The sequence below is a fragment of the Littorina saxatilis genome, linkage group LG1 (assembly GCF_037325665.1).
Source record: "Littorina saxatilis isolate snail1 linkage group LG1, US_GU_Lsax_2.0, whole genome shotgun sequence".
NCBI lineage: Eukaryota > Metazoa > Mollusca > Gastropoda > Littorinimorpha > Littorinidae > Littorina > Littorina saxatilis.
Window position 1 is genome coordinate 90,647,580 of NC_090245.1, and position 22,252 is coordinate 90,669,831.

At 44.8% G+C, this 22,252-nt stretch overlaps 1 protein-coding gene and 1 long non-coding RNA gene across 2 annotated transcripts in view; both read right to left on the bottom strand.

Moving 5' to 3' along the window:
- Window positions 1-22,252, bottom strand: part of LOC138945376 (ADP-dependent glucokinase-like) — a 32,259-nt gene that overhangs the window by 8,825 nt on the left and 1,182 nt on the right. Inside the window, exons 2-5 of the mRNA XM_070316807.1 lie at window positions 13,139-13,364; window positions 12,153-12,218; window positions 4,055-4,171; window positions 2,580-2,879 (exon numbers count right to left, since the gene is read on the bottom strand). Coding sequence (XP_070172908.1) covers window positions 2,580-2,879; window positions 4,055-4,171; window positions 12,153-12,218; window positions 13,139-13,364 — 709 coding nt within the window. The remainder of the gene's footprint in view (window positions 1-2,579; window positions 2,880-4,054; window positions 4,172-12,152; window positions 12,219-13,138; window positions 13,365-22,252) is intronic.
- On the bottom strand, window positions 15,693-21,677 carry LOC138983806 (uncharacterized). The gene is made up of 5 exons (XR_011461262.1): window positions 21,208-21,677; window positions 20,636-20,731; window positions 20,063-20,157; window positions 19,395-19,457; window positions 15,693-15,911 (listed from the first exon to the last, which is right to left on the bottom strand). It is a non-coding gene; the product is annotated as an uncharacterized lncRNA (long non-coding RNA).

The following is a 22,252-nucleotide window of genomic DNA, read 5'->3' on the forward strand; positions in this document are numbered from 1 at the left end:
ATGTGGCATGGCAGTGACTTTTCACTCTTCAGTCGGAAATACACTGTACATAACACAGCTCCCACTCTCCCTCACTAATGCCTACCCCAAGCCGTGACAACCGATGCTTGGAAATTGTGTGGAAGAGTACACCTCTCTATTTCTCTCCAATGCTCTTCCTGCTGACATGCAGTGACACCGGACACCCCACAGTTTAGCCAGCTACCCCTCCACCTCCCCCCCTCCCTCTCTCTCTCACTCCCTCCAGCCATGTACTGTTTGGGGCTGTGGCCAGAGAGGTCAGCTCCAACTGTTCACTCAGAGCAAAACCAGTTGACTGTCATAACTTTTGACAAAGCAAGACAACTGAAGGGTTCACAGATTAGGCAACCGACTCACTGGTCAAGGTTGAGGGGAAACAAGAGTATCTTGTCAATGAAAGAGGTTACACACAGACACACGATGCTGAGAACTGTGGCCGGTTTTTCACTCTCTTTCGCTCAGGACCTTCATCGACTGTGGTTTACGTCCAACAGACAAGAATAAAGAGCACAGTGCAGTTTCATGTTGGCATCTTCGCATGTACTCCACTCCTGACCAAAACTACCCCCCCTCCTGATGGGTACAGGTGCACTCAAGTTACCAGTGACTGTCGTCACGCCATTGCGGCTGTGATCTTTGTACCAAGAGCCGGACTGCTCTGTTATCGATTTTGTTGTGGTGAAAATTTGACGATGGTCTGTCCGTACATTGGAGGTATGACCTGCTGTTGGGACCGAAAATGAGTGTCCGCGTCCACGTTTTGCAGGTGTCCGTTTAAGGGGGGGGGCAAATATAGAAGGAAAACACTCCGTGCCGAGCAAATGTGTCCGTACATGTCAGGTGTCCGCTCACGCCGGGGGCCGTACATTGCAGGGACTGCTGTAACGTCATATTTTGTACTACGTTGCAAGCCCCTGGAGCAATTTTTTTGATTAGTGCTTTTGTGAACAAGAAACAATTAACAAGTGGCTCTATCCCATCTGCCCCCTTTCCCCGTCGCGATATAACCCTTCGTGGTTGAAAACGACGTTAAACACCAAATAAAGAAAGAATAATCTCAGTCCTTCTTCTATTCCAAGTTTACTCTTGAAACCTTGTTCTTTTTATCAGACCTGTTTACCCTAACCCCGAGGCAAGAGTACTTTCCCAAAATGTTGAGTGTATTTTTCAAAAAGTTGGTGTACTTTGCAAGCAAAGCCATGTGGGCTAGGGAAAATGTACGCGTGGGTGCAAACGTGTTTGTGTAAGAAGAGCATGTCTTGTGAACACCTTCAGAATTTAACTCCTTCCAATACAACAGGGATAAAACAATTTTATTTACCTGTCAGTTTATAGCATTATAACCAGTGTCTTCCAAACAGATTGATAATGAAAAGATGAAGTTCGTGAAATAACATCTGCGGTTGACAGTGGCAAGTTCATTTTTACAATCATCTCAGAAAACATTGCTTCAGCACGGACTACCTCCTTTTCTTCTGGCAGGATTTGCTTTGCGGGAATGAACTTCATAATTCCTTGACAGCTTTCAGCGGATTTCTTTGCAGCAACCTTGTCCGGGTGAGTTTTGGAACTGCAGTGTCGTTCGATGTCATATTTCCCAGCATGGGCAACGGAGAAATCTGATTTACAATACTTGCAGTGTGCATGACTTTTTCCCATAGTAGCATCCACAATTCCTGGCTCTTTCTTATATTTCTCCAAGAAAATCTGCTGCTTCTGCTGTTTAGATTTGGTACAGTTATCCGAAACTGGCACATTTTTCCGCTTCATTTTGCCACGATTGTCCAGACGATCGCACGTGCCAACAACTGAACAAGGTTTCCACAGCTGAAGACTCGCTGTCATGGTTATCTCCCTTCGACCGAAACCGGTATCAGTTGTACCATCCCGTAATCAGCACACCAACACCGGAAAACGTATTCTAGACTTTTTCTTAGGCGTATTGTGTGCGTGTGTCGCGTATTTGCGTACCGATAATAATTTGGCGTACAAAATACGCCCAAATCGTACTGGTAAACAGGTCTGTTTTATATATAACTCCCTCCCATTGAAATGCAAACTTACTTTTTCTGCCACACTTGTCATTATGTGTTGCACAACCAAAACATCACAGCGGCTAATTTGAAATTGAAAACCTCATGCAACCTTCATTTTCTATGGCTATGCTCATTCCTCTTTATGAGCAGAAAAACAATGATGTTCATAATTGGTGAAATCCATTCTGAATGTCAGTACGTGTTTCCTTGTTGAAGATATTTATGTCACAGTTTTTACGTGGCTATTTCAGCATGATAGTAACATAGTTATAATTTTTCCACCATTGGAAACAGTCGACCAGCCTAAATGCTAAGGGAGTGGAACTACAATGCAAGTATGTAAAGTTAGTATTGTTACAACCACAGGAACTGATGTGCAACTGAAACTTTGATGTCACAAAGAACCAGAAACTACATGAAAACCAAATGAACTAGAAACTACATGAAAACTAAATGAACCAGAAACTACATGAAAACTAAATGAACCAGAAACTACATGAAAACTAAAGGGAAATCTCCCACCTTTTCCAGAATGGATCTCATAAAGTTCTTGTCCATCATGCTGGCAAACTCCAGATGAACCGGTATCCTAGCGTCCACCTTGTCCAGCCCTTGAATCAGGGCGGCCAGTCTGGACTCGAAGAACTCCGGCTCTAGACTTTCCAGCATGTGAAGGCCGGAGAGGAGGATGAGATCAGGCTTGAAGGCATCCAGGTTGTTGAAGAAGGTCTCCAGCATTGTCATCTCCGAGTTGGAGGCATCATAGCTGCAGATGAAGCGGGTGGCCACAGGTGCTTTCGTCGACCCCCACTCCTGTCCAACCTTGAAAGCGACAAGAGTGGATGGATTTATCATCACACTGGATGGATTTTTTAATCATATTATAGTGATAGTTGAGAGCAGAGGACACGTACCCTCTGGACCAGCCAAACCTGTCCAACCTTGCAAGTGACAAGAGTGGATTTATCATCACACTGGGTGTATTTTCTAATCATATTCAGACCTGGGAACCCCTGTTTTGCACTTAGAGTATTCTCAAACAATTAAACTTGCTGTATTTTCAGAAAAATGAGCGTACGTACTCCACACAGCATTTGAACATCCATGATTCAAACCATGCTTCACTGACACACGTCCGTCGCATAGTTCATTAAGTTAACCAAAACATTTAAAACACATGCTTCTTTCAATGTTTACTAAAAAAAACTGTAATCATGTGTCGAAATACTGGATCGGCTTCGGGATGCGCTTGTGAAGAAAAGTAGTCTGGGAATTTGTCTCGTCGTATTTTTTTTCCACAGACCGTACTGATCGTATTCTAGACAATCATGCGTACAAAATACGGCAAAATCGTATGGGTTCCCAGGTCTGCATATTATAGTGATAGCTGAGAGCAGAGGACACGTACCCTCTGGACCAGCCAAACCTGTCCAACCTTGAGAGAAGGAAGAGTGTATTTATTAGCACACTGGATGCTTCTTCTAATCATATTACAGTGATAGCTGAAAGCAGAGGACACGTACCCTCTGGACCACCCAACCATTTCTCTGTATTGCAGATGTCCTCTCAAGAACAGGTACACTTCAATCATGTATACAGAATGATGTACAACAGAGGGTTTCCTTTGTTGGGAGGTGTCTTCTCATCAATGTGGTTTTACATTACAGATACCCCATTACTGCAAATTCATAACGCAGAGTTGATGGATGTTTCCCAGGTTTACACACAGTGGCCCTGACAAATATGTCAAATGACCAGAACAGATAACGTATCGACAGTAAATACAGATCGATTTATTAACTTGTGTATTAAAAGTGTATTTTTACTGTATGTGATAACAATGACACAAATGAACATGATGCATTCACAATGAATTTGGCAAAGAACAAAGCCATTCAATCTGAACTTCAATCAAAAGCAAAGCAGGTGATGTAATATTCATACACCAAATGCAGCACACTACCTATTATATAAACTAACAGAGCGAGTGCACTTACCTTGTACTCCATGATTAGATGGAATTCATCTTGTTTTGCAATGCTAGATTCAGGAATAGAAATAGCTTTCGGCATCAACTTCTGTAAAATTGGACCTACGGGACCCACAAATTGAATCTGCAAAGGCAAAGAAAATATAATTGAATGACACTGACAGCTTATTTAACAGCACATTTTGACTTAGGCAAAAAAAAATAAAAAATAGGTGTGGTTACGGTAACTTAGCCAAAAAAAATAGGGTAGGAAGGTAGGCAATCACTTTTTTTTAAAACTTTTTTTTCTAATGTGTACAAATTAAACCTACTTGACAGGGAAATAAGTGTGCGACTTGGGCGCTTTCATTGCGTTTTCTGCACTCGTTTTCTTTTTTTGTTTTGTTTTGTTTTGACAAATGTAATAAAAAGTTATAGGGTCGGCCCCTAAAAATAGGGTAGGTCGGGTTACCGTAACCACACCTATTTTTTTTTTAGGCCTTATAGATAGCTCTAGCATGATCTAATCTACTCAGTGCTCTAGCCTAAAAGTCTGCAACTATGAAAAGACAAAAACCAAGCGTACACTACATACAAAGATTACAACCCAAATCTTTAAGTTATTATAACTAATGCCATTTCAGTGAGTGGAAGTTGTCTTTCTTTCAAATGTTGGTGTCAGCTACTAAAGGTCATTTGCTCTTGAAGGTAAATCCATTCATCCTGATCCAACTTCTACATAATACAAACTAATTGGAAAATTTCTAAGTAAATTTTCATTTCATTAATATACTTACCCGAATCACATAAAGCATTTGACTACGTCTGAGATGCTAGGTACTGAAAAAACGCTACCCATCAAAAAACAAACAAAGGGAAGCGACCCCTACCAAAAAGCTTGAATAGCTATGGTAACAGCCAGGTTCCCTGGGAGTTACCTCCCATATAGCTACTTCCTCTCTGTCACCACGTGACCGCTCATACGGCTTCAGAAAGACTAAAAACCACAAGCGGGGAAGGAGGGAGGGAATTCACTATGTGATTCGGGTAAGTATATTAATGAAATGAAAATTTACTTAGAAATTTTCCATTAAATTACATATTCTTACTCCGAATCACATAAAGCAGATAACATCAACATGGCGGTGGGCAAGAAATAAACTCAAACTCACCATCACGTTCTGGTCAGAACCTGACCAGCTGCTACAAGTGCAGGCAGAGCACGAGAGCCGTCCTGGCGGAGGGCAGAAATGTCCCGAAGATAATAATTCAGGAATATATCTTCAGAGCGCCAGTACGCAGTAGACAAAACATCATCGAGGCGCATGGAGCGTAGGACTGCGAGCGATGATGCCCATGCCCTCGTTTCATGGGCTCTGGGGGAGTCCAGGGGAAAGGCAGGCAGCGCCCCCCCCCCCCCTGTTTGTGCTACTCCAAACGTAAGCTTGCCTTATCAGAGAAGTCACCCACCGGGCCAACGTAACCTTTGAGACATCTCTCTCCCGAGTAGTAAGAAGGGAGAGAAACAATAACTTCTGAGACTTGGAACGCAAGGGCTGAGTGCGCTCCAAGTACAAACGGAGAGCCCGAACAGGACAGTTGGCCAAATCAGGGTCGTCCGGAGCCAACGCGTTGGTCAGTGCCTTGACTCTAACCAACGGAGAGGCCTGCCCCGGAGTCTGATTTTTGGCCAAAAAATCGGGACGGAAATGCAAAGAGACAGAGCCGTCCGACTCGAAAGAAATATCCTCTGGCAGACCCGACAGGGCGTGGACCTCGCTACCCCGCCGGGCCGTCGCCAACAGAAGAAGAAACAGCGTCTTCCGAGTAAGATTATGCAGACTAGCCTCCCGCAGCGGTTCGAACTCCGAAGACCGCAAGAATGCTAAGACCAGAAACAGGTCCCACTTGGGGGACGGGCACCTGGACCTGGCCTGCTTGAGAGCAGCACCCTTGATTACTGCTGCAATCACCCCCCCGACGTTAATAGATCTACCGATCTGCTTAAGCGTCGCAGAGATAGCTGAGCGTCGGACCCTCAAGGAGGAAACAGACGCACCCTGCGAAAAAAGATAAGAGAGGTGGTTGGCCACCTGCATAGAGCGAGGCGCCACCGAACTCACCCCCTTCTCCAAGCACCAGGAGGCCCAGGACCTCCAGTGTGAGGCGTAAACAGACGCCGTGGACGCCCTGTGCGAGCGGTCCACCAGATCCAGCGTCAAGGATGATGCTCCCGAGCGCCTCAATGAGTCCCGAACAACCTCCACACGTGAAGCTTCAGAAGACTGGGCTCCTCGTGTGGAATGCCTGTTCGGGGCTGCACGAGTTCCCCTCGCATAAGAGCGAGAGGAATGGGAGGCCCGTGGGCGAGCCGGAGCAGGTCCGGGAACCAGACCTGCGACGGCCACAGAGGGGCGACCAGCAGAAGAAGAGTCGGCCCCTCCAGCTCCGCCTTTCGAATTACTCGGCTGAGTAATGGGAAAGGCGGAAAGGCGTACGCCTCCAGGCCCGTCCAGGGAATGTCCAGAGCGTTTACTCGCCAAGCCTGAGGATCCGGGAATGGCGAGACAAACACCGGAAGCCTCTTCGAGAACCTTGTGGCAAAGAGGTCCACGAGAGGCTTTTGGACCTGAGCCCAAAGGCGCAGCAGTGCCCCGTGAGTGATGGTCCACTCTGACTGAAGCACTCTGCCGGAGCGACTGAGCTCGTCCGCCAGAGTGTTCAGCCTCCCTGGAAGGTACCTGGCTGAGATCGTGATGTGGTGAAGAGCACACCACTTCAGGATCTCGCAGGTCCTGTCCGAGAGAGACGGGGACCGCGAGCCTCCCTGCTTGTTGATATAGGCGGCCACAGTCGTGTTGTCTGTAAACAGACGAACATGCTTGGCCTGCAGGGAGGGCAGAAACTCGACTAGAGCTAGAGCTACTGCTTCCAGCTCTAGCAAGTTGATATGCCACTGGCTCTGTTCCTCCGACCACAGACCTGACACCGTGTGTAGGTCCGTGTGTGCCCCCCATCCCCGCAGAGAAGCATCTGTAAACAGATCCAAGTCTGGGGGAGGTAGGGCGATCGGAACTCCCTTGCTGATCCATTCCGTGTCCAGCCACGGAAGGGTCGCGGACTGGAACCATCCCTGGAGAGGGACGAGGGCGTTCCAGTCCACCTGAGGTGAGTCCACAAACGGCTTCAGCGCTGCCTGAAAAGGCCGTTTGTGGACCCTGCCCAGAGGAACCAACAGAGCCATGGACTCCATCTGCCCCAAGATGGAGGCGAGAGACCGGAGGGGCGCCTGCAGGAGAGGCAAAGTGGAGCGGATCTGAGCCTGGAGTTTGTCCACCCGTCGCTGGGAGGGCTGGACAGTCCAGGCAACCGTGTCGAACGCCATCCCGAGGTAGGTGAACGTTTGAGACGGGATCAGCTCCGACTTTGACCGGTTGATCGAGAAACCCAACAGGTGAGCCTCTCGAAGAACCGATTGGGTATGCTGCGAGCAGCCTATCTGGGATTGATTCAGCACGAGCCAATCGTCCAGATAGACCCGCAGACGAACCCCCTGCGACCTCGCCAGAGCGCAAAACTGTCTCACCACCATGGTAAAGATCCAGGGTGCGAGAGACAGCCCGAAAGGGAGCGCGCGGAACTGGAAGACCTGATCTCCCCACCGGAAACGAAGCCATTTCCGGTCGGCCGGATGCATGAGAATGTGGAAATATGCATCCGTCAGGTCTATGGAGGTCGCCCAATCTCCTGGGCGCAGAGAGTCCCTGACCGTGGCCGGCGTCTCCATCTTGAACTTGATCTCTCTCAAAAAAGTGTTGAGGAGAGATAAGTCCAAGACGGGGCGCCACGCCCCTGAAGCTTTGGGGACGGCGAAAAGACGGCCGTAAAACCCCAGTGAGCTTTGGTCCAGGACCCTCTCGACCGCGCCCTTCTGCACCAGGGAGACAATCTCCGCCTGAAGGACGGATCTTGCTTCCTGCGAGGAGGGGGGTCTGAAGAGCGGCGGATGTCGGGAAAGAGGTGCCTTCTCTTCCCGCCATAAGAGACGGAAGCCCGATCTCACAACTCCCACTATCCATTGGCTGTCTACTGATACCATCCAATGGGAAAGTGCCCGGGAGGGGCCTCCCGCCATCACCAGAGTGGAGGGCGGGAGGGTGGTGAGACCGGGAGCGCTTCATTGGGGGTGAGGCTTGCTACTCGAGCCGCCTCGTCCCCTTCCCGACGCCATCCGTTTCTTGCCGCCTCTAGAGCTCTGCTGTGCAGGTCTCTTCTGAGCAGGTTTGGGATGAGAGGCCGGCTGAGCCTTCCCCTGCTGGGAAGGCTTAGCTTGCTTCATGCCCTGTAGAGTCATGTCCAGGAATTGAGAATCCTTGTTGGACTGAATCTCCTGTTGCCGAGCGACAAGCGCCATTTGGCTGAACAAGGAGCCCTCCACAACCGGAGACGCTCTGAGAGTGTCTCTGGTAACCTGCTCTGCAAACTGAGAGTTGGCAAGAAACAATTCCCTCCTCGCCAAGACTGCGTGTGCGTACTGTAAAGAGGACAGACGAGTCTGTTCCTCGTTTACCTTAGCCAACGCTGTGAGGAGGGAGGAGACGTCGTCCGCGTTCTGCTCTTCGCTGAGCGTAAACGGGACTAAGTCGTCCGTCAAAGACCTAGAGAGAGCCCGAATCAGCGTGTCGGAAATTGAAGCCAATTCCAACAGCTGACGTCCGACTTCCTCCAGGGAGAGGAGAGTGCTTTCTTTCACCGGAATCACTGAGTCGCCCTTGATTGGCTTGGCCAGAAGAGCTGTCAAGTCCGGCGTCACCGGCAAGACGGAACGCGGAAGTGCGTAAGACGCAACGAGGTTCCGGCTATGCCGAGGAAGCGCAAGCTTCCGCTGAGGCAATGGCACGAAAGTAGAAGTCTGTGCCATCGTCGCCAGCCAAGGCTGAGATTGCTCCGGAACTGTGCCGAAAGGCACCAGAAAAGGAACAGGGTCCGAAGGCACACCACCTGTCCGCCTAGAGGCCGACGCCCAGACTTGCGACAGGTGGTAGGCTATGGCCGGCGACTCCGCGAAGCGGAAGGAAGGATTAGCCTCCTTAGCAGGCAGGAAATCCGACATCGCCGAAGGTACCCCCGAAGTGGGAGACACCGCCGCAGCCGTGCCCTCCGGGAAATAACGTGAAGTCACCTCAGCTGCTGTGTCCAGGATGACACGCAGCCTTGACGACATTCCCGAAGGAGGCTCTTCACTAGCCACTGATTGCACATCAGAGTGTTCACAGGAAGTGCCATGACCGTAGTCATCCAGAACGCCGGCGGCAGGATACCCGAGATGACCGGAAACCGGAAACCCGTAATCCTGGAAGTGATCCCGACTTGAACCCTGACTAAAGTGCATAGGGTAAGACGGAAACCCATCCGAAGCCGCCGGATGTACGTGGGAGGCAGTCGCGGACCCGTCCGGGGGAAGTGACAGCCTGCCTGGTTGAAGCGCCGGAAGCGCAAAAACCTCACGCCGTTGATCCCTCTCCTGCAGCCACGCGGACGTGCTAGGATGAGGGACAGCGTGTCCGGCCGAAGCCGGAAGTGCAGACGTCGAAACCGCCGGGGGCGGAAACGACGAATGCGAGAACTGCGGCTGAGAGCCGTAAAGCCCGGAGGCCAGTTCTCGGTCAAACCCGTCACTGCGGCACTGGGTGCGGGCTAGTGAGGGCAGACACCGAAGCTGAGCGACAGATTCACCATACGGAGTACTGTTGCCAGTAGAGAGCAGGGAGTGACCCTGAGCCAATGAACCGCTTCCCGTGAGGGAATGTCCGAACGCCTCACGAGGGCTGCCAGACCGGTTCGACTTACTTGAGACGCCTGTGGTAGAGGCGGAAGCAGCCTGAGCATGCAGACCGGAAGCCGAGGTAACCACCACGGAAGCGAGGGAACGCACCCCCCCCATCTCCGCAGGAAGGAAAGCGCTAGCGGAAGGAGACGCTCGTTGCATTTCAGTCTGAACCATGGAACGTATCTCTGGGAGTAACGAACTCAAAAAGGAGGCAACGATAGCCCCCTGCTCCGGAGCCGCAGAGGGCGGCGGCGGAGTAACGGCAGAAGTACTAGGACGAGTACTAGGACCAGGCGGTGAAATGGGCACCGTCAAAATGGTATTGCGTGCTTCATCCGACACGACCACCAAAGGCTTGGTGCTAGAAGATTTAGGTTTCACTTTGCCCTTCAAATCGGATTTACCCTTACGTTTGTCTGAATCAGCCATGCTGACGAACAACGAAAACGTAAACAAGCAAAAAATTATACAAGGAAAGTTACTGGAATGAACGTAAACACGAACAGCAAGCAGTAACTAACAACGCATAAACGAACCAAACTTGCAACGAAACAGTGAACAAGCACAGGTTAAACGCCACAGACAGCAAGTCAGCCAAGCTGACAGAAGCAAAATGGCACAACGCACGTGTTACTGACACACAGAGTCCAAGGGACAAAATATCAGCAACAGCAGGCGAAAACGAACAAAAACCACAGAGAAAACAGAACGGGCTCACCAAACGAAGCCCTGACAGGAGAACGATGGGTTACGTGGCCGGCAAGTGAACAACTCCACCAAAGGCAGCCACAGAAAGCGCACAAAATTTCCAACACAACCTCTCTGCAAGACGCTGAAGTCAGTATGAGCGGTCACGTGGTGACAGAGAGGAAGTAGCTATATGGGAGGTAACTCCCAGGGAACCTGGCTGTTACCATAGCTATTCAAGCTTTTTGGTAGGGGTCGCTTCCCTTTGTTTGTTTTTTGATGGGTAGCGTTTTTTCAGTACCTAGCATCTCAGACGTAGTCAAATGCTTTATGTGATTCGGAGTAAGAATATGTAATTTAATTAGTAATTAAAACTTCTTATGAATTTGTGAGTTTTGTTTTGTTTTTTGTAACTCTCAGTGATACATGTATGTTAATTATGGTGAGAGTTTTGCATGCCAATCCAATTCTACCTGTATCAACTATCATACCATATGGGCAGAATAACCACATCTTCAAAGGTGTGTGTGTGCTAGGTAGTGTGGTATGATTCTTCCCGCGTACAGTCTGCAATGAGCCTAATTGACTGGGAAATATGGATAGTAAAACAAAAACAACAAGAAGAGCAAACGCTCGATCGAGTCACTTTCGCAGTTCTGAATATTATATGAGGCATCAGATGGACAGGAAGAAATTGCTATTCACAACACAATGAGTCACGTTCACATAAAATTTGAGCCCGGTCACTTTTATAGTTTCCGAGAAAAGCCCAACGTTAAGTTGTGTGTTGCCGAACAGAAAAGGCTAGTTATCTCCCTTGTTTTTCTGATAACGTTCGTAAAAGGCTACAGATGTAAATACTTTGATGTAAAGAATAATCCTACAAAGTTTCAATCACATCCGATGAACTTTGTCAAAGATATAAAATGTCTAATTTTTCCTTTGACGCTGACCTGTGACCTTGAAAAAGGTCAAAGGTCAACAAAACCATCGTTAAAGTGTAGAGGTCATTGGAGGTCACGACTAAACAAAATATGAGCCCGATCGCTTTGATAGTTTCCGAGATACTTTGTCAAAGATATAAAATGTCTAATTTTTCCTTTGACGCTGACCTGTGACCTTGAAAAAGGTCAAAGGTCAACGAAACCATCGTTAAAGTGTAGAGGTCATTGGAGGTCACGACTAAACAAAATATGAGCCCGATCGCTTTGATAGTTTCCGAGAAAAGTCCAACGTTAAGGTGGTGTCTACGGACGGCCGGCCGGACGGCCGGCCGGCCGGCCGGACGGCCGGCCGGCCGGCCGGACAGACTAACACTGACCGATTACATAGAGTCACTTTTTCTCAAGTGACTCAAAAACAGTGCCTAATGTAATTGGGTTCAAACCCACACCAATAGCATCGAACTGGTAGCAAAGCCAGGGCATGACTGACTGAGCTACAGATGTTCCCACACATAATACAAACAAACAAGGCTTGTTCTTTCTTTCTTTCTTTATTTGGTGTTTAACGTCGTTTTCAACCATTCAAGGTTATATCGCGACGGGCAAGGCTTGTTAGTATGTTACAAAGTCTGCATTCTTATTAAAGCAGTAAACAGCACACTTACCTTGACATCTGGAAACAAGCTTGCAGCATTCTTGGCCATCAACGCAGCGTTCCCTCCAATGAATTGCTGCACAAACAAAGAAAAATGTAAGCTTCTTCAGTTATTCCATCATTCTGGCTAAGCTGGACAAAAGAGTATGGGTATGAGTGACCCAGACAGTTTTGCCATGAAATTGATGTTACACTTACAGATTGTTTTCTTTTATGAAAAAGTTTGCTTGCCGACTTCTCTATCTATAATAGTATAAAGGACAATTCTTTGTAAGTAATGTGCAAGTTACAACTTACATCACATGCCTGTTAAATTTTAAAAAAATCAGGGAATTAGCATTATTTTGGTCTGCACTGCACTGGTTAACGAATACGAATACGAATACGAATACTTTATTATCTCATACAGAGAAATTTCAGTGTGGTGCACATTAAAAGACAAAACAAATAATAAGACAACAGATAAAAATACCATACGAAGCATACTACACTCGCGCACGCATATGTACACTAACAGGAATAGTAACATGATTCCAAATAGGTAAATTGCCGTCAGCTTTAGCTAAAAGTTTACCGCTAAAAACTATCATTATCACAGGACTAGATATGTCATTGAACAATATTTATCACAGGACTAGTCATTCGAGGGTTATCACACTCAGCATAAGGGTGCACATCAAAGAATATAAAAAATATTCATCACAGAAATCAGTGCATATGTTCACCGGCACACATACTAGTTTTAATTAACTTAGGTATTTAAAAAGCCAATTGACTTTGGAATAAAACTGTTCTTAGTTCTGAGCGTGCGGAATCTGGGAGTGCGGAGGCGACGTCCTGAGGGCAGGACCTCAAAGTGGTGAGCGAGCACATGACTACTATCCTGGATGATGCAGCGGGCCTTTCGCACCACACGTCGTTCATACAGCACAGTCAGTCCTTCCTGTCTCACCCCCACAATCTTACCACATGTGTTCACCATCAATGATCACTTACTTCAACTTTTTCCAAAGTATACACTGCTTTCACTACTTCTTTATAAAGATCAGCATCTGTGAACAGTCTTTCCGCTGCTCGGCCCCTCTTGAAGAAGTAGGAGAATGATTCCTGCAAGTCTCTGAGGCTCGCCAGGCGGTTGTGGTTATGCTCTTTCCCTGGTACCTGCTTCAATTTGTTAAGGAGCTCTATGCCAGAAACTATCAAGTCAATGTTTCCATTTGTGCTGAAAAGGAAAATATTTAAACCGTTGAAACACATCTTTCTTTACTGCCCTTCCTCGATCCCCCCCCTCCCCCCCTTCCCTGCAAATCTCTGATCAGAAGGTAAGGTTAGAAGATTATTCCCATAACCATATTTGTAGGGGAGCGAGATGTTACTGTTAGAGATCTCAACTTATCTAGGGCCAGCTTTATGAGGGTGGTGCCTCTTCCTCTTCCTCGCTGCCTTTGCCTTCACCGACCTTAAATATGGTCACTTACCCATTTCAAGCTTAGTGGACTTGAGAGCCCTCCGAGAAATAAAGTATTTGTATTCGCCCCGAGTGGGGGTCAATCTTGAGAGGCAAGCAGTTAAGCACTAGCTCTTACTAGTGTGCCACTCCGGCTCTCCTGATTAGAATTAATAGAAACACTTCTTTCAAATCTGAATCAGCTGTTCAGAATCACATTCAGACTTACCGGAAGACTTAAAATTGTTCTCACAATTATTAAGTATGAACATAAATCAATTATTAAAGGACATTATATCTTAAACAGGCAAGAATTACTCTGTCTGTAGATAAATGATAATGTTATCCACAAACTGTATTTAAGTGTGTGTGTGTGTGTGTGTCTGTGCATGTGCGTGTGTGCAGGCTGTTGCTACAATGCTATTGTACATCGCCGTGACCTCTAGTGAGAAGGGGCGATTAATAAGTGTCTATTATTATTATTGTGAACAATGACAATTTATTTAGCAATTACTTGCACCTTCAAGTTCCATATTGATTCCATATTGCATTCAAACAACTTTAAATTTTGCATACTTAAGGCTGTTCTTAACCAGACGAACCATTGGTTCGCCGAACTAAGGTTCGCGAACCATGGTTTGTGTCTTAACTGGGTGAACTTGTTCGGCAAACTCAAGGACTAGTTCGTCCAGTTAAGACACGAAACCTGGATCGCCGACAAACGAGGGGAGCTCACTCCGAGTCGACAATAAAAGCAAGTAAGTTATTCCCCTTCCAAAAATGGCTGCCTCCAAGACGAAATCACCGATTGAGTGGTAACTCCGTGCTGGTTGTCGATTTGGGTCTCTCCTTCCGACTTGATCATGGTGCACGAAGCCTGGTAATCTTGAACTTTAGTGTGTTAAATTCATAGCTCAGAATCGAGTGGCATACTTTACTTATTTTAGATCCAAGTACCTGTAATCAAGCCCAAGAACATTTATCATGAAATTAATTGACGGATTAAGCTCCAAACCTAAGCATAATTAATTAATTTGGTTGTTTGATCGGCGAAAATGGCGTAGGTTGTCAACCAAGGGACTTCAATTACACGACAAAGTTGCCTCCCCTGTCCGCTGACACGGATAATTCCTTCTTTGACGCATGTAAACAAAATGCATTCGTACCAGAGTACGCTATGATTCGTACAGTTCATCGGAGTTCATTCCGTGACTTTAAAGGGATCTAAAAGACTTGTTATGATTACAAGTGCAGGTTCTCCAAATTTGGAGGCTTGAATGCCTCTGAATTATGAGCTATGAATTTAACATAAAGTTCAAGATTACCCGAAGCCTTCCATGTCATTTACCCTCCTGGGTTAAAGGTTATAAATTGATTCGAGAAAATAACATGACTGGTATGGACTGATCATTGTGTCTACCGTGGAGCCATCGGGGTTCTATGGGAAATGCTACACAAAAAAACTTGCCTGTGAAAAGGGAAAGACGGTGACCAAAAATAAATGATGATAGCGATATTTCTAATTGTGGATCAGCAGAGTCGAGAAGCATACATGATGTTTACCAAAGTGTGTGTGCGTGTCTGTCTGTCCACGTGTGTGTTTGAGCTCTTGTCGGTACAGAATATGAGTTTGGGGATTGAGTGAAGAGGGAGACCTAAAAAAAAAAACTACTCGGTATTTTGGTTCTTTTTATCACAATTCAGTCTGTTTTAATTTTCAAGTTATATCAGAAATTTTCTATTTGCACTGATACACTGGAATCCCTTGTGGATGTATTGCTTTAAGGGTCTACAAATAGTACTACTGAACCAAAATCATCCTGTTTCTTTACGTTTTGAGCAATTCAATTGTCTTGTTTTTTTGTTTTTTAAAAATTTGATTCCTCTTCATTCTTCTCAAAAAAAAGCTTTCATTGCGATAAACAAAACATTACTGGATAGACATTTTCTTGGAGAACGTGTGTATTAGCAAGCATTTAAAGTAGGAGGACGATATGGAACGTACGATAAAAGGATGTGCTTTAGCTTTCTGTCTCATCATTTATAAATGTTGCCCTTCAATCACACACACACACACACACACACTTTTGATCCAGCTCCAACCATATTTCATAAGGCTTTATTCAGGATTGTCTCTTGTTCTTAAACATCCGATTTCTAAGCACACGTCTGTGCTGAGAATATGAACATGAACCGATATGAACATCAATGTCAGCCGCCTTTTTATTATGAAATAATGTTCATTTGTGTTCCAAACACTTCCGAAGAATACTTGTTGGTGTGTCTTCAGTCGCCCTGACATCATCACAACTCGACCCTGTCCTGCAAAAATACAAATATATACAGGGTGACACCCAAACATTCAACCCAAACAAATGCTTATTTCTTTAACATCTGTTGACCGAATTAGTTATCTTTCTTTTTTTCTTTCTTTTTTTTTTGGTCCCTGTCCTGTCTTGTCTTGTCATGCCTTGTCTTGTCATCCCTCTATTGGCCTACTGGCAACCTTTTCCTAACTTGTCTTGTCTTGTCTTGTCTTGTATTGTATATACATTTAGCATACATTTGGGTAAAGGTTTGCGAACAGGTAAGGGGTGTAAGAGAGAGAAAGAGACAGAGACAGAGAGAGAGATGGTCGTGGTCTATGTTACATTACACAGGTCAACACAGTTGCAAGTTCATAGGTTAAAGGCTGCCCTTTTCGTAGCGTTCATTAATTAATTCCTATTGTTTACATGTGCCAATAATGTTATAAAACTGTACCTAAGGGGATATAATAACGATTGGCTGTAGCTTTCAAAAACAGAAAAAATTATTTCAGTATTGCAAAGTGGTGTTGATAGTGTCGAATGTAAACAGAACAGTCTCAAAGTGAAAGTGGATGTTTTCCGGAAATTGCGAAGTTAACAAGAATACAGAAAAGCGCGCTTTCCTGCTTAGCACAATCCGCTACCGCGCTAATCTGGCGTGTCAATATCACTACGTTTTGCACGTGGAAGGTGAGCGATTTCCTTCACGCGGGGATTGACGAAGCTGTACTGTCTGTGTTGACGGTCTAAAAATAGCCCAAGCCCTGGAGAACTGTTTCTAAAGATAGCAATAAACTTTATAAAGAATTGATTATTTCTTGTAATTGGTAAGGACTTCAAACCTAAAACTTTGCAGGAAGCTTAATTTATACATCCCCGCAACGATGGGAAAAGCCCTGGAAGTAAGTAAACTAATTAAATAGGACTTTGTCAGCCTTTAAATGAGGGGTTATTGTGTATAGTGAGGAAATAATTTTCTGATGTATTTTTAATTCATTATTGGTGTTTTATGCAAAACGTACGGTCAATATTGAAAGTTTAAAAAAGGTACTGCCCTCACATTAATACGAAGGCGGGATCACAGCTGGATAAGACAAGGTACGGCAATTTCGACCCGGAGGTCTCTTTCAGGGCGCACAGAGGATGAGACAACACAGGAGAAAAAAAAAACCCACAGATAATAGCACACGGAAGGAACGATTACAGCAGTTATAATTAAATTACTTTGTGGGTCAGGGTTTTTTAGGAGTACAGGGGAAACCCCTTTTAAGACCTTATTAAAAAATGTGAGAAAATCAAGTCTTAAAATGGAAGGGGTCTAAAAATGGGGGTAATTTACAGGTTATGAACAGAACATCTTCTTCTTCTTCAGCGTTCCAGAAATTCTGGTGACGTGTGAGCTCGTTTGCCCATTTGGGTTCCCCACACTATACTCTGAGAGCATAGTCAGCTTCACTCCGCTTTCGTTGAGTAGGCATGCTGGGTATTTTCGTGTTTCCATAACCCACCGAACTCCGACATGGTTTACAGGATCTTTTCCGTGCGCACTTGGTCTTGTGCTTGCGTGTACACACGAAGGGGATTAAGTCACTAAGCAGGTCTGCACATAAGTTGACCTGGGAGATCGGAAAAATCTCCACTCTTAACCCACCAGGCGGCAAAGACCGGGATTCGAACTCACGACCTCCCGATTAGGAGGCTGACGTCTTACCACTGCGCGCCACTTCACCCGTCACAGAACATCTAAAGAAGCAAGATCTTAAAAAGGAGGAAGTCTGAAATGAATGGGTCTGAAAGGGGGGTTCCACTGTGGAAAAGTACCTGTCAGTTTACCTGTATGTATTAGGACCGGGTGGCCGAGTGGTAACGCACTTGCGCTCGGAAGCGAGAGGTTGCGAGTTCGACCCTGGGTCAGGGCGTTAGCAATTTTCTCCCCCCTTTCCTAACCTAGGTGGTGGGTTCAAGTGCTAGTCTTTCGGATGAGACGAAAAACCGAGGTCCCTTCCGTGTACACTACATTGGGGTGTGCACGTTAAAGATCCCACGATTGACAAAAGGGTCTTTCCTGGCAAAATTGTATAGGCATAGATAAAAATGTCCACCAAAATACCCGTGTGACTTGGAATAATAGGCCGTGAAAAGTAGGATATGCGCCGAAATGGCTGCGATCTGCTGGCCGATGTGAATGCGTGATGTATTGTGTAAAAAAATTCCATCTCACACGGCATAAATAAATCCCTGCGCCTTGAATATGTGCGCGATATAAATTGCATAAAAATAAAAAAAATAAAAATCCCTGCGCTTAGAACTGTACCCACGGAATACGCGCAATATAAGCCTCATATTGATTGATTGAATAAGACCACCCCTGACATGCGGCACATACCAACTATCTACAAGTGCTTTGTGTGAACAGTAAAAAAAATTTTTTTCCTTTTTGCGAATTCATTTCATTAAACACAACAACAAAATTCATCAAATTCCAGCTGAGTAGAACGGCTTTCACAATTATCACTGGGCCTTTAAAGCCATGTTCCTCACCATATTACCCAGCATATCAGACACCACATGTTTGACTAGGTTTTTACATGGGAACAACAAGACTATACAGGATGGTAAAAAAACCTCCCTATTTTCTTTTTAATCACATTTTTGACTGCGAAAAAAAAAGAGATCAAAAAGGAAATATGGCGCTTTTTTTTAGACACCCCTTTTTACGTCCAGCTTCTTTTGGTGGAGATTCAAGTTACAGACACATGTGAAATTCATTAAGCAAAAAGGTTCCCACTATGCACTGCCACAGAACACAACCAGGTTATTAATGTGCGGTACAGTGTATAATTATGTTTAGGATGCCCTTCTTTTGTTTAATTGGAGCATCTATGATGTCTGACATTTTGGTTCTAACGGTAAGGAACGTATGTTAAGGCTCTAATAAGGACAGTTTGTCTTGTCAAAAGCCTCATGCATATTCCTTCCTCCCCATGCAAGACTTTCTTTTATTTGAATATCTGCCTTTATAGTACAAAAATCAAATAAAAAGGTCGCACTCTGCGCATAGCGACAAAAATCGCAATTTTACCAAGAAAACCTCACACTCTTTATGTGGAGAAAGACCCTGACTGTTCCAGTATGTTATGCATTTGAAAACATCTGAAATTGTATACTTGAATTCTACAGTTTGATCAGTTCTGTGTGTTTAAAAAGTTACCTTGATCATTCTGACATGCTCTTGCTCAAATCACATCCCAGACAATATTGTAGACTCCATTGATAGACGCTGTGGTGCATGGGAGAACTGCATGGAAGAATTGGGGTGGGGGTTTAGAGGCGGGGATAGAAGGATAGCTGGGAACCGGGGAAGGTGGGGTGGCTAACACAGTTTGATCATGTAATGACTGGTACAATGTTTAATATATCTAAAAAGGCAGCAACTCTGTAATGCATTATGTGAACCAACTTCTCCATAAACTAAATAAAGATCAGTAAAAGTTACCTCTTTCATTCTGGAATCTTTTTGGTCCCATCACAGCTCAGACGCAGACTCAATGGACAGATACTGTAATGATGAAAATAACACCAGCAATTTAAGGGAGAACAAGAATTATGCAGAGAGGAAAAACAGTAATGAGTAAGAACAACAGCAGCAGCAGACTCAATACACTTACTCTACATAACACTCTCACTGAATGACTGATTCAGTAACTAAATCCCAGTGAAGTGCAAGTGATCAAAATTACTTATGTAAAAACAGACAAATAGAGAGAGAGAGAGAGAGAGAGAGACAGAGAGAGAGACAGACAGACACAGACAGACAGACAGACAGGCAGAGACAATGCGAATGTGTGTGTGTGTGTGTGTGTGTGTGTGTGTGTACATGGGAAATGCAGTGCCATTGAAAACAAACACTTGCTTCATTTAAATATCAACAGTTATACAACATAAGAGGCACTAAAAAAGTTGTACATGAAAATAAATGTTGCTCTTGCTGATGGAAAAAGAGCAGGGGGAGAGGGTCGATGTTGCTTTCACTTGCAGATAATTATGCACTAACATCCAGCTGTTTTTCTGGGTGTACTGTAACCCTGTAATGTTTAAGCAGAAATGTTTGTGGATCACGTTATGCTTCTGCTTTTAGATCAGTTTGAGTATTTGCAATATTACCTGGATCATTGCGGCATCCTCTTGATCACATCACATTTGAGACTTTGACCTATATAGACTCCATGGGCAGACGCTGAAGTTATTACAAGGGCATTCTGAAAAATGACAATACAAAATTTATGCAGAGATGTAGAACTTTACATTACACTTACAGAAGCAACAACCAGAGAGCTGATTTATACAGGTAGAGAGAGAGAGAAAGAGAAGTATAAGTAAAAGAAAAAAGAGAGCATAGAAAGAGAGAGGGGGTGGGGGATGGGGCAAAGGGAGTGTGTAATGTGACGTGAGGAAGGGGAAGAGCAATGGAAAATGAAACTCTCAGTACTTTTAATTTATATTAACAGTTATGGAATTATTTGAGCACTCCCCATAACCACAAACAAGGTACAGACGGCAACATATGTTGCACGGAAGGGTGGAGGTAGTTGGACTGGAGAGTGTTGTTATGGGTTTAGGGTGGAGCTGGGGCGGAGTGTGTATGTAACTTGATAATAATAAGCATGATCAGTTAGTGCTAACAACTATCTTGATCTTCACAGACATAAATTGCACAATGATTTCACCACCATGTACCTTTATTTTTGCCCTTGAGTTAGGTGGAAGACAATGTTGAGTGGTGAACGCAAGTTGTATTGATCACTGGGTCATCCTGCGGTCCGGGCCATTGATCTGCACATTGCACCAGCACAAACAAACACAATGTTATGATCTCAATCAGCCTGCATGGTCAATCATGAATCTAAGAACACAAACACTGTCCAGATCTAATTGAAAACGAGATCATAAATTCAATGAAAATCTAGCAGTCAACGAAGCAGATAGATCTGTCCTTGCGATTGTTGTTGCAAGCAGATAAATGTGTGAACTTCCTTATCTCAACGTTATCATTCAACATATTGATATTTTGCCTGATGGATGTTGTGCCGATGAGATAAACAAACAATCAAAATCAAAGTCATAAACTTTTGAAGAAAAAAATTAAACAAATTGAGCAGAAAGAATCTAGCTTACTGCTGTGCTGATTTCGACAAAATCAATGCGTTTACATGCCGAAGTCATTCCTGCTTTTATTCATATCATACTAGATGATCCTAATGCACAACAATACGAAAACGAGCTCAGCGAAATGAGTAACACTGCCTCACCTGCACTAACACAATGCTGCAGAAGCGAAGGTCGTCTACGACTGGAAATTTCGAAGTCGAACAGCGGCGTTTTTTCACTCTCAGCGGTTGTCTTGCTCGGAAAAGTGAAAAGCTTAACTTGAAATCGAACGGAAGTCACCATTCTACCTTTTCGTTCAAGCGTTGTTTTTATAAAATCTCAGAAAATGTAATTTTGACTTGGGTGATTTCGTCCGCCATTGAGATTCAGTTTTTCAATAATTTGTCTTCCTCCTTGGCAGAAGAGTCAAAGGTTCGGCCCGATCTTCAAGGTTCCCAAGACATGACTTGCAAACCCCGAACCTAGTTCGCCGAACCTCCCAAACCTAGTTCGAAAACTCAGGTTCGTCTGGTTAAGAACCAAGACAAGTTCGCCGAACCAGTCTTGAGGTTCGCCGAACCCCACGAACCTAGTTCGCGAACCAAAGGTTCGTCTGGTTAAGAACAGCCTTTACAGTTAAAATAATTATACTTACAGTTGCACTTTATCACTATCAGTATCACTATCAGTATCAATTAATTTATACAAGTTTAAAACGTATCAATATCAATAAAACTAAACCTCGCAGCAAACTGGACCAAATCTTCCACTTATTCCTTGAGGCACTAGACTATATATTATATAAATATATATTGCCCCTTCAACTTCAAGATACATCAAAATCCCTTTTTTCAACACCTGTCCTTTTGTGCAGTGCAGTGGCTTCCAAAGTATCCCTATTGGTTTGTGTCTTTTCCAACCTGTTGAGCTGAGTTAAAGTGTTGACTCATGAGTCACCTACTCCTAGGCTTGTGCAGCATCCAATATGCATGCATGACAAGGCAAAAATCAGATGCATAACTGATGACTACAGGGTTCATACAGACACCTGACAGTGAAATTCAAGGAGTATTCAAGGAGTTTTCAAGGAGTATTCAAGGAGTTCAAGGAGGTCAAATTGCATAGGTGTTCACGTGGAAAAACTTTCATCAACCATGCATTCAAAGCTCAAACCAGAAACGTAAAGTAAAACAAAAACATTTATTT